Source organism: Choloepus didactylus, chromosome 1 (genome assembly GCF_015220235.1).
Source record: "Choloepus didactylus isolate mChoDid1 chromosome 1, mChoDid1.pri, whole genome shotgun sequence".
Taxonomy (NCBI): Eukaryota; Metazoa; Chordata; class Mammalia; order Pilosa; family Megalonychidae; genus Choloepus; species Choloepus didactylus.
In genome coordinates this window covers 191,024,155-191,037,005 of record NC_051307.1, presented here as the reverse complement: position 1 = coordinate 191,037,005, position 12,851 = coordinate 191,024,155, and the positions used below count along the sequence as shown (strand labels likewise).

The following is a 12,851-nucleotide window of genomic DNA, read 5'->3' as shown; positions in this document are numbered from 1 at the left end:
TTTTGACCTCCAACTTTCCTTCTGGTGACATATATGACTCTGAGCTTCCCCTTTCCACCTCATTCACACACCGTTCGGTGCTGTTAGTTATTCTCACATCTTGCTACCAACACCCCTGTTCATTTCCAAACATTTAAGTTCATCCTAGTTGAACATTCTGCTCATACTAAGCAACCACTCCCCATTCTTAAACCTCATCCTATATCTTGGTACCTTATATTTCATGTCTGTGAGTTTACATATTATTATTAATTCCTATCAGTGAGACCCTGCCATAATTGTCCTTATGTGTCTGGCTTATTTCACTCAGTATATTGCCTTTGAGGTTTTGTCATCAACCCTTTTTTTTTTTTTAATATGGTTTTGTTCACTCACCATACATTCCATCCCAAGTAAATCATCGATGGTTCTCTGCATGATCATACATTTATGTGTTCACCACCTTCACCACTATCTATATAAGAGCATCTACATTTCTTCCACAAGGCAGGAGGGAGAGTCAAAGAAGGTAGAGAGGCAAAAGAAAGAGGAAAAAAAAATGACAGCTAGGAAGCAGCAAAAGGAAAAATAACCTTAAATGAAAATAGAATAAAGAATCAGACAATACCACCAATGTCAAGTGTCTAACATGCCTCCCCTATCCCCCCCTCTTATCTGCATTCACCTTGGTATATCACCTTTGTTACATTAAAGGAAGCATAATACAATGATTCTATTAGTTACAGTCTCTAGTTTATGCTGATTGCATCCCTCCCCCAATGCCTCCCCATTTTTAACACCTTGCAAGGTTGACATTTGCTTGTTCTCCCTCGTAAAAGAACGTATTTGTACATTTTATCACAATTGTTGAATACTCTAGATTTCACCAAGTTACACAGTCCCAGTCTTTATCTTTCCTCCTTTCTTGTGGTGTCTCACATGCTCCCCATCTTCCTCTCTCAACCGTATTCATAGTTACCTTTGTTCAGTGTACTTACATTGTTGTGCTACCATCTCCCAAAATTGTGTTCCACACCACGCACTCCTGTCTTCTATCACCCTGTAGTGCTCCCTTTAGTATTTCTTGTAGGGCAGGTGTCTTGTTCACAAAGTCTCTCATTGTCTGTCTGTCAGAAAATATTTTGAGCTCTCCCTCATATTTGAAGGACAGCTTTGCTGGATACAGGATTCTTGGTTGGTGGTTTTTCTCTTTCAGTATCTTAAATATATCACACCACTTCCTTCTTGCCTCCATGGTTTCTGCTGAGAGATCCGCACATAGTCTTATTAAGCTTCCTTTGTATGTAATGGATCGCTTTTCGCTTGCTGCTTTCAGGATTCTCTCTTTGTCTTTGACATTTGATAATCTGATTATTAAGTGTCTTGGTGTAGGCCTATTCATATCTCTTCTGTTTGGAGTACGCTGCGCTTCTTGAATCTGTAATTTTATGTCTTTCATAAGAGATGGGAAATTTTCATTAATTATTTCCTCTATTATTGCTTCTGCCCCCTTTCCCTTCTCTTCTCCTTCTGGGACACCAATGATACGTACATTATTGTACTTTGTTTCATCCTTGAGTTCCCGGAGACGTTGCTCATATTTTTTCATTCTTTTCTCCATCTGCTCCTTTGTGTGTAGGCTTTCAGGTGTTTTGTTCTCCAGTTCCTGAGTGTTTTCTTCTGCCTCTTGAGATCTCCTGTTGTATGTTTCCATTGTGTCTTTCATCTCTTGTGTTGTGCCTTTCATTTCCGTAGATTCTACTAGTTGTTTTTTTGAACTTTTGGTTTCTGCCATATATATGCCCAGTGTTTCCTTTACAGACTCTATCTCTTTTGCAATATCTTCTCTAAATTTTTTGATTTGATTTAGCATTAGTTTAAATTCCTGTATCTCAGTTGAAGTGTACATTTGTTCCTTTGACTGGGCCATAACTTTGTTTTTCTTAGTGTAGGTTGTAATTTTCTGTTGTCTAGGCATGGTTTCCTTGGTTATCCAAATCAAGTTTTCCCAGACCAGAACAGGCTCAGGTCCCAGAGGGAAGAAATATTCAGTATCTGGTTTCCCTGCGGGTGTGTCTTAGAAAATTGCTCCACCCTTTGATGCCTCCAGTCACTGTACTTTTCTGCCCAGCAGGTGACACCTGTTAGCCTATAATTCTTGACTGGTGTGAGGAGGTATGGCTGTGTTCCCCCAGGCTCTGGGGTCTGGTTCTGAATGGAAAGGGCCCCACCCCTTTCCTCCTAGAGAAGACAGAGCCCCCAGGTGGAGGTCATTAGCATTTCAATGGTCTCGCTCTCTCCTTGTGCTCTCTCCACCCTTCCCCAAGTCACAGCCCTGGAAACTGAATATGACTGGGGCTTTCTCCACTGAGCCGAAAAAGAAATAGATAGTCCCCTTCAGACCGAGTCCAAGGCAACCCTGCGGCTCTCCAAGGTCAGTCATCATCCAAAGCCTCTGTCTGTTTTTTGGGGATTCGTACCTGTAGTGAGCAGTTCACACTCGCTACTTAAAACCCCTGTTGGAGCTCAGCTGAGCTATATTCACTTGCTGGGAGAGAGCTTCTCTCTGGCACCACGAGGCTTTGCAGCTTGGGCTATGGGGGAGGGGGTCTCACGACTTGGATCCGCAGGTTTTGCTTACAGATTTTATGCTGTGTTCTTGGGCATTCCTCCCAATTCAGGTTGGTGTATAATGAGTGGATGGTCTCGTTTGTCCCCCCGCAGTTATTCTGGATTATTTACTAGTTGTTTCTGGTTTTTTGTAGTTGTTCCAGGGGGACTACTTAGCTTCCACTCCTCTCTATGCCGCCATCTTGCCCCACCTCCTCCAGGCAAGTTGTTTTTAACCATGTGTGTAAAAGGATATTTATCATAGCAAGGTTTTAATTAGAAGGCGGAAATAAAGAACGCCCATCATAGAGGAATGGTGAAACTAGTTGTGGCACATCTGTGTAGTGAAATACCCCACAGCTGATAAGAAAACAATGATGCTGTAGGTGGTGTTTGATTGGCATGGAAGGGCATTCACATGGTGTTGTGTTTTAAAAATAGTTTTACAGTGTGTTCTTTAAAAACATATGTCAAGGTCAAGGAGAGGTTGGGGTCCCCCAAAGGTCCCCAGGTCCTCCATTAGCACTGATGCCCAGTGGTCCTCCTGCCGGGAGTCGGGGACGGGGGGGTGGCTCCCTGCGCTCACAGCCTCCGGCTATCAGGATGGTGCTGATGCCACTGAGCCTATAAAACATGGAAACATGCAGAGTCGTTGATACCTGAAGGCAGTCTCTGCCAGGACCTGGAGCTGTTGGCTGCTCTCAGCAGTCATAGTAAGTGCTCCTTATGATCACAATAATTGCCTTCTCATCCAAAACATCCACTTTACACCCATTAATTCTGACTCTCAGAAACCTCCCAGGTAGTTAGTGTCATCCCCATTTTATAGATGAAGGCACTCAAGGCTCAGAGAGATGAAGAAACTGGCTGAAGTCCCACAGTAGCGGACCCAGCTTTGAAACCCAGATTGTCTGTCATTCTCTGAGCATCTCAAACCATCGAGCTTTGATCACATTGTCTTAGAAAGCCTGGGGGGACCTCTGGAAGGAGGACTGGTACCGAAATTCAGGTACTTCTGAAGCAGTGGTTCTCAAGCTGGACTGCACATTGGAATCACCTGGGAAGCTTTTAAAAATCCGTACCTGGGCTGCACTCCAGTCCAGTTCAACTAGAATCCCTGGGGGTGGGACCCAGGCATCACTATTTTGAAAGCTTCCCAAGTAATTCCAATTACAGCAAGTGCCAAGTTTCAGCGCCACTGCTCAAAAACAGCGCTTCTCAAACTTCAAAACGCCTGGGGATCAGGTCAAAATGTGGCCCCTGACTTGGCAAGTCTAGGATTGGGCCTGAGAGTCTGCATTTCTAAAGAGATACCAGGTGATGCCAATCCTGTTGGTTCAGGGAGAATCATTTGTTTATCACTTCCCCAGAGGCATTCCCCCCAGAGCCTCTTCTCTCCTCTAGACTTCCAGTTCTGATATCTGGGAATCTGGGCAAAGTGAGGAGGTGGGGGGCAGGAAGGGGACTCTTTCCTGAACTTCCTTTTGAGGCAGTGAGAATTAGCACTCATTGCCCTGTCAAACAGGCCTTCCTGAGAACACACCTGGAGGCAGAGGAAGGGGTGACACAGGTCCCAGCCTTCGGAGCTCTCAGGGGAGCCCTGTGCAGGGAGTGCCACTGAGTGAGGGCTCTGACCCCGGCCAGGGGAGGTCCGAGGCTGGGTAGGGAAGACCTGTTGGAAGTCGGGGCGGTGGGGCCAGACGCTGCAGGGCAGGGGGGACATGGCTGTGCTGAAGGTCAGAGGTCCAACCATTTGCACATTTATTCAACAGATATTGGTGGGCTGCCTGTGTGCTGGGTACTGTTCTGGGTATAGTAAGACAGAAAAGCTCCACTCTGCCATCATGGAGCTTATTTTCTAGCTGGAGGAGACTCAATAAACAAATGCACAGCTACTTAATATGTCAGATGGTGATACATGAGCAAGAAAAAAAATAAGGCATGGAAGGGGCATGGGGGAGTGGCATGGTCAGGAAGCCCCACCTCTTAGGTGGCTTTTAAGCAAAAACCGGGAGTGAGCCATAGGGGTGGGGAAGGGGAAGTGGACGGGGATGAGCCAAGGAAAGGGAGCAGCAAGTGCAAAGGCCCTGAGGAGGGAACTAAAAGAGGAGGCAAGTGTGGCTGCAACAGGGAGCAGTAGGAGATGGGGACAGGGGGTGGAGAAGTCACGGGAATGGGCTTGGGTGCTGGGAAAAGGGGCAGAACCCAAGGATGCCTCTCCACATGTGAGAGCCATACAGGAATTTGATCCCAAACTGGAGGATTTCAGGGTCTCTCCCTTCCCCAAGAAACACACTGCTAGAGGAACAGGTCCCTCTGGGCACAAGCACTAAAGGACCACTGAAGTCCTGGGACCCAGAGGTGGATGGCAGAGGTGCCCACCCCACCTGCCATCCTGATGCCTCCCCCTGGGTTAGCCACATCCCCTTCACTCCCACCCACCTCCACAAGACCTCTTCAGGGCAGAGGCCGGGAGAGGGCTGGTGCTGGGTTCTAAGGTCAAGATGACCTCCCCTCCTGACTACCAACCCCCCTCCAGGCTCTTCTGACTGAGGCTGGGGGGCTTGGGACTCATGAATCAGTGACCCAGGCAAAGCCCAGGCTCTGCCCACCTCAAGTACGTTTCCAGAAAAGAGAGCTAGCTGATAGCTCCCAGTCTTGAAGGTGACAGCACTGGACTTACCTCCTAGTTCTGAAACTTACTATCTCTGTGACCCCCAGCAAGTTACCCTCAGTGCCTTGGTTTCCTTACCTATAAAATGGGAATCATGATGCTTTCCTCATCGGGTTCTTGGAAGGATGAAGCACATGCAAAGCTTAGCCCAGTGCTTGGCACATGGTCAGCCCTCAAGAAATGGAGAAGGAAGGAGGGTGTTCCAAGCAGCAGAATGGAATGGACAAAGGCCCTGAGCCATGAGAAGCCATGAGTGTTTGCAGGAATGCATGGGCTGGGCACATATGGGCGAGGGAATTTCCTGAGGAGGGGTGGCTGGAGAGAGGCTGTGGTTGGGTCATGTCACTCCCCACCTCAGCCTCCCCTGCCCCTGAGCTGTTTCTGAGGGCCAGGCTGGTGGGACATGCTTGGTGAACAGCCCAGAGGATTGGGGGCATCTGTCAGGAGAAAAGCTGTACCCCCAAGGGGCTGGGCTGTGGCCGAGCACCCAGAGGAGCCACCAGGCTGTGCTGGTGCCATCAGATCTGACAGCCCAGGAGGCAGAACCTGCCCGGAGCAAGAGTCAGGAGGCTGGCTGGGTGCCTCTGGCTGGCCAGGTTGTCTTTCCAGCCCAAATGTCAGAAACTCTAATTCCCACTCCCTCCTCTCCTCAGGTCTTCACGGGGATCTTCACGGCAGAGATGACCTTCAAGGTCATTGCTCTCGACCCCTACTACTACTTCCAACAGGGCTGGAACATCTTTGACAGCATCATCGTCATCCTCAGCCTCATGGAGCTAGGCCTGTCTCGCATGGGCAACCTGTCGGTGCTGCGCTCCTTCCGCCTGGTAACTGGCCGGGCCCACTGCAGGGGGTGGAGTAGGGGGCTGGGACACTGAAGAACACCCCAACGAGGTCACCCCTCAGTCACCCCTACTTTGATCTGATATGCCTTCATCTAACAGCCATTTGCTCAGTGCCCCTGGGTGCCAGGCACAGTGCTGGTGATGGCGGGTTGCAGAGGTGAGCAGGGCAGGAGATGTCCCCCAAGAAGAGCTCTTGGGGCAGCCATCCTGATGATTTTCTGTTTCACAATGACTCCTTTAGTATGCACAGGCTCCCTGGAGTGGGGCTGGGATTGCTGTATCCCCATTTCATAGATGAAGAGACTAAGATTCAGAGATGTGAAATGAATTTCCCAAAGCCACATGGCAAGTGACAGGTAGAGTGAGGTTTGCTGACAGCTCAGCCTGTTGGTCTCTGAATCACTTCTTATACTTCAGGTGCATACGGATCACCTGGGGATCTTATAAAAACACAGATGCTGATTCACTAGGTCTGTGGTGGAGCCTGGGGTTCTGCATTTCTAACAAGCTCTCAGACAATGCCAAAGCTGCTGGTCTATGGACTACACTTTGAGCTCAGATGCCTGGGAGGTCCAGACATGGGGCTGGAGGAAGATCACTAGGAAGGCTTCCTAGTGGAAGTCCTGAGCGTCCTGCATGGCTGCACTGCGGGGTGTAGGAAGACAGGACGGTGGAGGCAGTAGAGAGAGCCAGGCTGTGGGTTTTAATCCTGACTTCAGTGCTGTGAGCCAAGGATCGTACACAAGTTACTCCACCTTTAAGAGTTGACTTCGTCTGTCAAATGAGGTAAGATTAGTGCCTACTTCATGTGGCTGTTGGGAGTTCTGAATGAGTTAATCCATCCTAAGGACAAGTGCAAGGCCTGGAACAGAGTATGTGCTCAATAAATGTTAGGTACCTGCCTCCTTTCTCTGTGATAACTGAGAGGAGAGAAAGATGGAGGTGACTGGACAGTCAGAGATGGATTGAGTTGGCCTTTAAGGACCTGATGAGGACAGGTCTGGAGAAGGAAGGACATTCAATGTTGCAGCAAAATCTACTGGGCAGTTCCTGGAGGTGAGACCCAGGGAGGTAGGAGGCTGGCGTGTAGACCAAGAGAAGGGCTGAATTGAGGTGATAGGCGATAGCTGTATACCTGACCAGCCCAATAAGGCTGTCTCTTAGGCTGTGGAGAAAAAGTAGTGTGTGCTTTTGAAGTAAAAAAGGGGAGAAACAGATGTTGATGATCTCCATGCATGTTCCCTGGGCTTTCAGAGAGGATCTGGGGTGCTAAGGTTGTTCATGGGCAGTGAGAGCCAGAGCACATCCCAAGGACCCCTTCTCTTCCTCCCTCCCAGCTGCGGGTCTTCAAGCTAGCCAAATCGTGGCCCACCCTGAACACACTCATCAAGATCATTGGGAACTCAGTGGGGGCACTGGGGAACCTGACGCTGGTGCTGGCCATCATCGTGTTCATCTTCGCTGTGGTGGGCATGCAGCTCTTTGGCAAGAACTACTCGGAACAGAGGCACCTCATCAGTGACTCAGGCCTCCTGCCCCGCTGGCACATGATGGATTTCTTCCACGCCTTCCTCATCATTTTCCGTATCCTCTGTGGCGAGTGGATCGAGACCATGTGGGACTGCATGGAAGTATCTGGGCAGTCCCTGTGCCTGCTCGTCTTCTTGCTTGTTATGGTCATTGGCAACCTTGTGGTGAGTCAGCCAAGAGCCTCCCACACACCCATCCATTCACCTGTACACCCACCCAATCATCCGTCTATCCATTACTCACTTTTCCTTCTTTCCATCAACTCAACCAGCCATCTATTCATAAAACCAACCCATCAGTTTCTCATCCATCTGTCCATCTCTCTACTCATTCATTCATTCATCTACTCATTTACCCATCCTGTCATCTTATCTACTCACGCACCCATTCATCCATCCACCCACCTGTGTAACCCTTACCCATCCTTCTTTCCGCTTGTCATCAATCCATCTATTCACTTATTCAACCTTCTCTCTGTCTACTTACTCATGAATGAACCCATCCAACCATCCATCCATCAATCACCCACCTACCAACCCACCCATCCATTTGTCCACCTATCCATCAATCTATCTACTCAGTTACCGATCACTCACCTAGTCTTCCTTCCATCAACTCATCTATTTATTCTCTCACCCATCCATTTTACTCACTCACCTAACATTCATCCATGTGCCCCTCAACCACATATCCCATCAACCCCATTAATTCACATACACATACACGCATATACAAACACATCTGCTCTTCCAACCATTTGCCCATCTATCCATTCATCCATCCACTCACCCACCCATCCATCTATCCATCCATCACTCAACTGTCCACTCACTCATCCATGCATCCACTCATTCATCCAGGTGCATACAGATCACCCATCCATTCACTCATGCACCCATCCCATCCATCTGCTCATCTATACATCCAGCTATCTAACTCACTCACTCATTAACTCATCTGCCCACTCATATATTCATTCTTCATTACATTTTGTACATTTTCATTCACCTGCTTATTTACCTGTTTATTGATGATTCGTTCTTTTTTTGTGTATTCATTTATTCACAAAGCCATCCATCACATTATTCAGTCATTTGTTAGCAATAAAATATCACATGCTTTTTCAATTCAGCTTAATAAACATTTGCTGAACCCCTGTTGCATTCAGAAGACTGTGCCAGATGCTGTGGGGCATGTGGAGGTGAATGTGGCCTAGCCCACTCTTCACATTGCTCACAAACTTGAGAGTGTAGGGGAGGTGGGGAGTTCAAGCAGGCCTGAAATAACTCTCAAACTGGTCAGGGCAATCAGAGCCCTTAAGGAGGAGCCCATGGATGCTGATTCCCCCCCAACTGGGGAAATCAGGGAAAGCTTCCTGGAGGAGGGTTAATGCTGACCTGATGAACAGGTGATGCTAGGGAGGGAGCAGGGTGACCAAAGCACAGGGGCACGCAGGTGGTGGGCCAGGTGAGGTGGGGCCCCACAGGAGCCTAGTATGTCACCTTCAGTACTCTGGTGAGAGTCCCCAGTGCCCAGTCGTGAGGGGCCCAGGCCTTTGCTCCCATGACTACCTGTCTGTCCTAGAGCAGTTTCATCTTACCTTATGTCTTTACCATGTGGAGAATTCTGAAGTTGAGAGAGACCAAAATCTAAATGCCCAAGAGGGGGCCTTAAGAAGAGGCAGTTCAGAAGTCAGTATCCACTGTGGACGGGGAGCAGTCTACCTGGATGCACAGGTGGCTCTCACATGCTCAGGCATCACACCTGCCCAGCCTGGCTCTTGCTGTAGCCAGATGTCTCTGTCGTGGTCAGTTCAGGGTCATTCCAGCTCATAGAGGGGTTTGAGGTCCTCCTTGCTAGCCTGCTGGGGTGAGTGCTATGGGCTGTAGATTCCAGACCCCTTCCCCAAACCTGCCTGCTTTCTTCTCCCAGGAGGGCAGGCTTAAGCCAGTTGGGGTCAGTCCTCTTTGGGACCCACATACAGATCCCAGAGAGAAACTGGGGACATAGGTGCACGGTGCCAGTAGAAACCAGCTTTTGGCTGCCCCCATGCTCTCCCTTCCATTCCCTCAAATTGGCAGCCCCTTGGGGGCGGAGCCTCACTCAGCCCCTGGCCCAGCCCCAGGCGCCAGACTATGTCTGTTCCAAAGAGGATGCAACTGTGCTGAGCAGCTCAGCCCAGAGCCAGGCCCAGCCGCCCCTCGCACACAGCCCTGCGATTTCCAAGCAGATCTGCCTGAGGATGAGAGGATTAGAGGCTGCTGGAGGAGGGAAGCTCACGCCAGCCCACGCAGCCCCCTCCCTGGCCACCTAAGGATTTGGGCTGCTGCCGGGCGTGGGAGGAAGCAGGATTGCCACTGAAATGGGAAGTGATGATCAGGCAGGGGCTGGTGAGCAGCATGGCATGACTGACGGGGAAGGCACGAAAAGAAGCTGAACTTCAGTGGCCAGCACCAGGGGAGGCCTTAGAGTCCTGTGTGGGTGGACAGGGCTGCCCCAGGCAGCCCTCTCTCCTGCCCCTGGCCTGGGTCCAAGATTCCTGAAGGTCAAGGGCAGTGGAGCCAGACATAGCTGAAAGTGGTGGGGGAAGAATCTGGGTGGTCCATGCCTGGACCAGTGTGAACAGAGATCAGCGGCTGAGCCAGAGGTCAGCATGGTTAACAGCTCTGAATCACATCACATGACCCGCCCCCCAGTGATTACATAAAAAGACTGCCAGGTGTCACAAAGGATCACTTCTCCGTGATCCTTTAGCAATATTGTGCGAGACCCTACTTCTTAACCTTTCCATACCACCCACATGAATATGTGTTACTTTTTAAACTGATGTCATGTTTGTGAGATTTGGCCCTCCGGCCTTACCCACTGCTTTTGTCAGAATTCTCATTCCCAGTGTTCTGGGGTCCCTGGTGGCAGCATCTTTAAGATGCATGTGAGAAGCCAGAGCTCAGAGTGGGTTGCCAATGAGAACTGCGGGCCCAGCCCCACATGCCACCCTGCCAAAGGACTCCTCTTTGGCTACACTCCCTTCTGGGGTGGCTGGGAGGAGAAGGTGCCAACCCCAAGCTGGGAAAGTTGCATCTCTGAGCCTGTTGGTTTGTTGATGCTCGTGGGCCAGTCTGACCCATATCTGGGAACAGGTCCACCGTCTGCTTAATTATGAGGCTGGAAAATGAGCCCCAGTCCAGCTCCTTGTCATGCAGCAAAAGTTCTCTTTTTTAACAAGAGCCAAAACTTCACACTCACAAGATGGTTTAACAAGCGGTAGTCCTCCAGAACCATCTAAAGGTTGGGGGATTATGCAAACCCCCATTAAGGGGTCTCTGGTGTCTAACTCCTAATAAATAACTTAAGCAAAATATTGTGCTTTCTGGAAACTCAAACCTCAGCCCTTTGCCTGACTCCCTCCAGCATAATGGACTTTGGAGCCACGGATGGACCCTGTGCACCAACCACAAGTGCCACCCTCACCCCATTAGTACAAGATTGCTGACGCTGGCCCATGCCCTCCTGCCCCTTTTGTTGCCGTTGTACCCATCTTCACCTGGTCTTCAGTGTGCTCCCAGCTTCAAGCCTCTTTGCCTGCAAGACCCAACACAAAAACACGCAAGAGCCAAAGGCCCTGCTTGTCCTCGGGCCAAATCCCTGGAGCCACGGGAGTCAGGTCCCTCCCTGGAAAGCATGGTCAGATCTGGGGTTGCAGGAAGAGTGGGCTCCATGACAGGAGCCCCAGATCTTTGAGCAGTGAACCAGCTCCAGTGAGGAACTCAAATGCAGTTCCCTGCCCTTCCTCTACCAACCGATGCATAAGCCCCTTCCCAGGAAAACCCCAAGAACTCTAGGTTGCTTCTGGGTAGATTCTGTCTTGTTCTGGTAGTCCTGGATTGGACCCCTGCTTTCCAAGAAGGAGCCCTGTGCCCACTGCTGACACCTCTGCCCCCATTCCAACCACGGCAGCAAGAAGGGGCAAAGAGAGAGGAAGGTCTATGTGTAGAGGCAGCTGGTGCTGGGACAGACTCTGCCCTGGACTCCCTGTGTGGCCTTGGGCAGACCTCTGCCCCTTGCTGGGGCTCATTCCCATCTCTAAGCTTTTGACACTGGTTGAACCCCTGATTGTCCCACTGAAACTGGGCCAGTATGCAAGAGCCTGGGTCTGAATGCCTTTGATTCAGGTTGTTTCTCAGCCCTTTGGAGGAGGAATTATCCGTTCTTTTCTAGCTAACCCTCCATATTCAAGAGAATGTGAAGTTAGAATGAAGGCCTGGTCAGAACTGTTTGTCATCAGAGGTCCCTAAGTTCTCTGAGCCTTAGTGTTCCCATCATGGAATTGAGGCCCAGTGCCCATGGTGCAGTGTCCTTGGTAAGCCTAGCTCATTGCCCCCACAGGTCCTGAACCTCTTCCTGGCCTTGCTGCTCAGCTCCTTCAGTGCAGACAACCTCACAGCCCCGGACGAGGATGGTGAGATGAACAATCTGCAGCTGGCCCTGGCCCGCATCCAGAGGGGCCTGCGCTTCCTCAAGCGGACCACCTGGGACTTCTGTTGTGGGCTCCTGCATCAGCGGCCTCAGAAGCCTGCGGTCCTTGCCACCCGCCCCCGGCTGCCCAGCTGCATGGCCACCTCCAGATCCCCACCACCCCCCGAGATGGAGAAGGTGCCTCCGGCCCGCAAGGAAACACGGTTTGAGGAAGGCAAGCGGCCAGGCCAGGACGCCCCTGGGGATTCGGAGCCCGTATGTGTGCCCATCGCCGTGGCCGAATCAGACACAGATGACCAAGACGAGGATGAGGAGAACAGCCTGGGAACAGAGGACGAGTCCAGCAAGCAGGTGAGCCTACTTCATACAGGGCCCTGGACTCTGCTGTCCAAGGGACCCCAGCTCCCTCAGAGTGGCTGCCCCCGCAGAATGCCTCAGCAGCAGGATGGGATGAGGGCAGGAAACAAGCTCTCCCCCTATAGCCAGCCTCTCCAGAAGGGTGCGGAGACCTGTTCTCAACCCTCCCTCCCTCCCTCAGCCAGCCCAGGAGGGAACCTGGGGAGGGGCTGTCATCTATCATTCATTCCCTGGCTGGTCATGAGCCACTTCATGTACAGATAGAGAAACTGAGGCACAGCAAGAGAGATAACTTGGCTAGGAGCTCCTCATGAGTCTGACAGAGGCAGGACCTCCTGGTGTCCAGTCCCCACCCTGACTACTGTCCCCCTCCAGGACCA

The 12,851-nt window shown here is 50.6% G+C and overlaps 1 protein-coding gene across 6 annotated transcripts in view; it reads left to right on the top strand.

Annotated features, from left to right (window-relative positions):
* SCN5A (sodium voltage-gated channel alpha subunit 5) overlaps window positions 1-12,851 on the top strand; it is a 100,151-nt gene that overhangs the window by 60,795 nt on the left and 26,505 nt on the right. For all 6 annotated transcript variants that reach the window (XM_037847463.1, XM_037847457.1, XM_037847445.1 and 3 more), the window contains 3 exons: window positions 5,917-6,090; window positions 7,446-7,802; window positions 12,025-12,465. In XM_037847463.1, coding sequence (XP_037703391.1) covers window positions 5,917-6,090; window positions 7,446-7,802; window positions 12,025-12,465 — 972 coding nt within the window. The remainder of the gene's footprint in view (window positions 1-5,916; window positions 6,091-7,445; window positions 7,803-12,024; window positions 12,466-12,851) is intronic.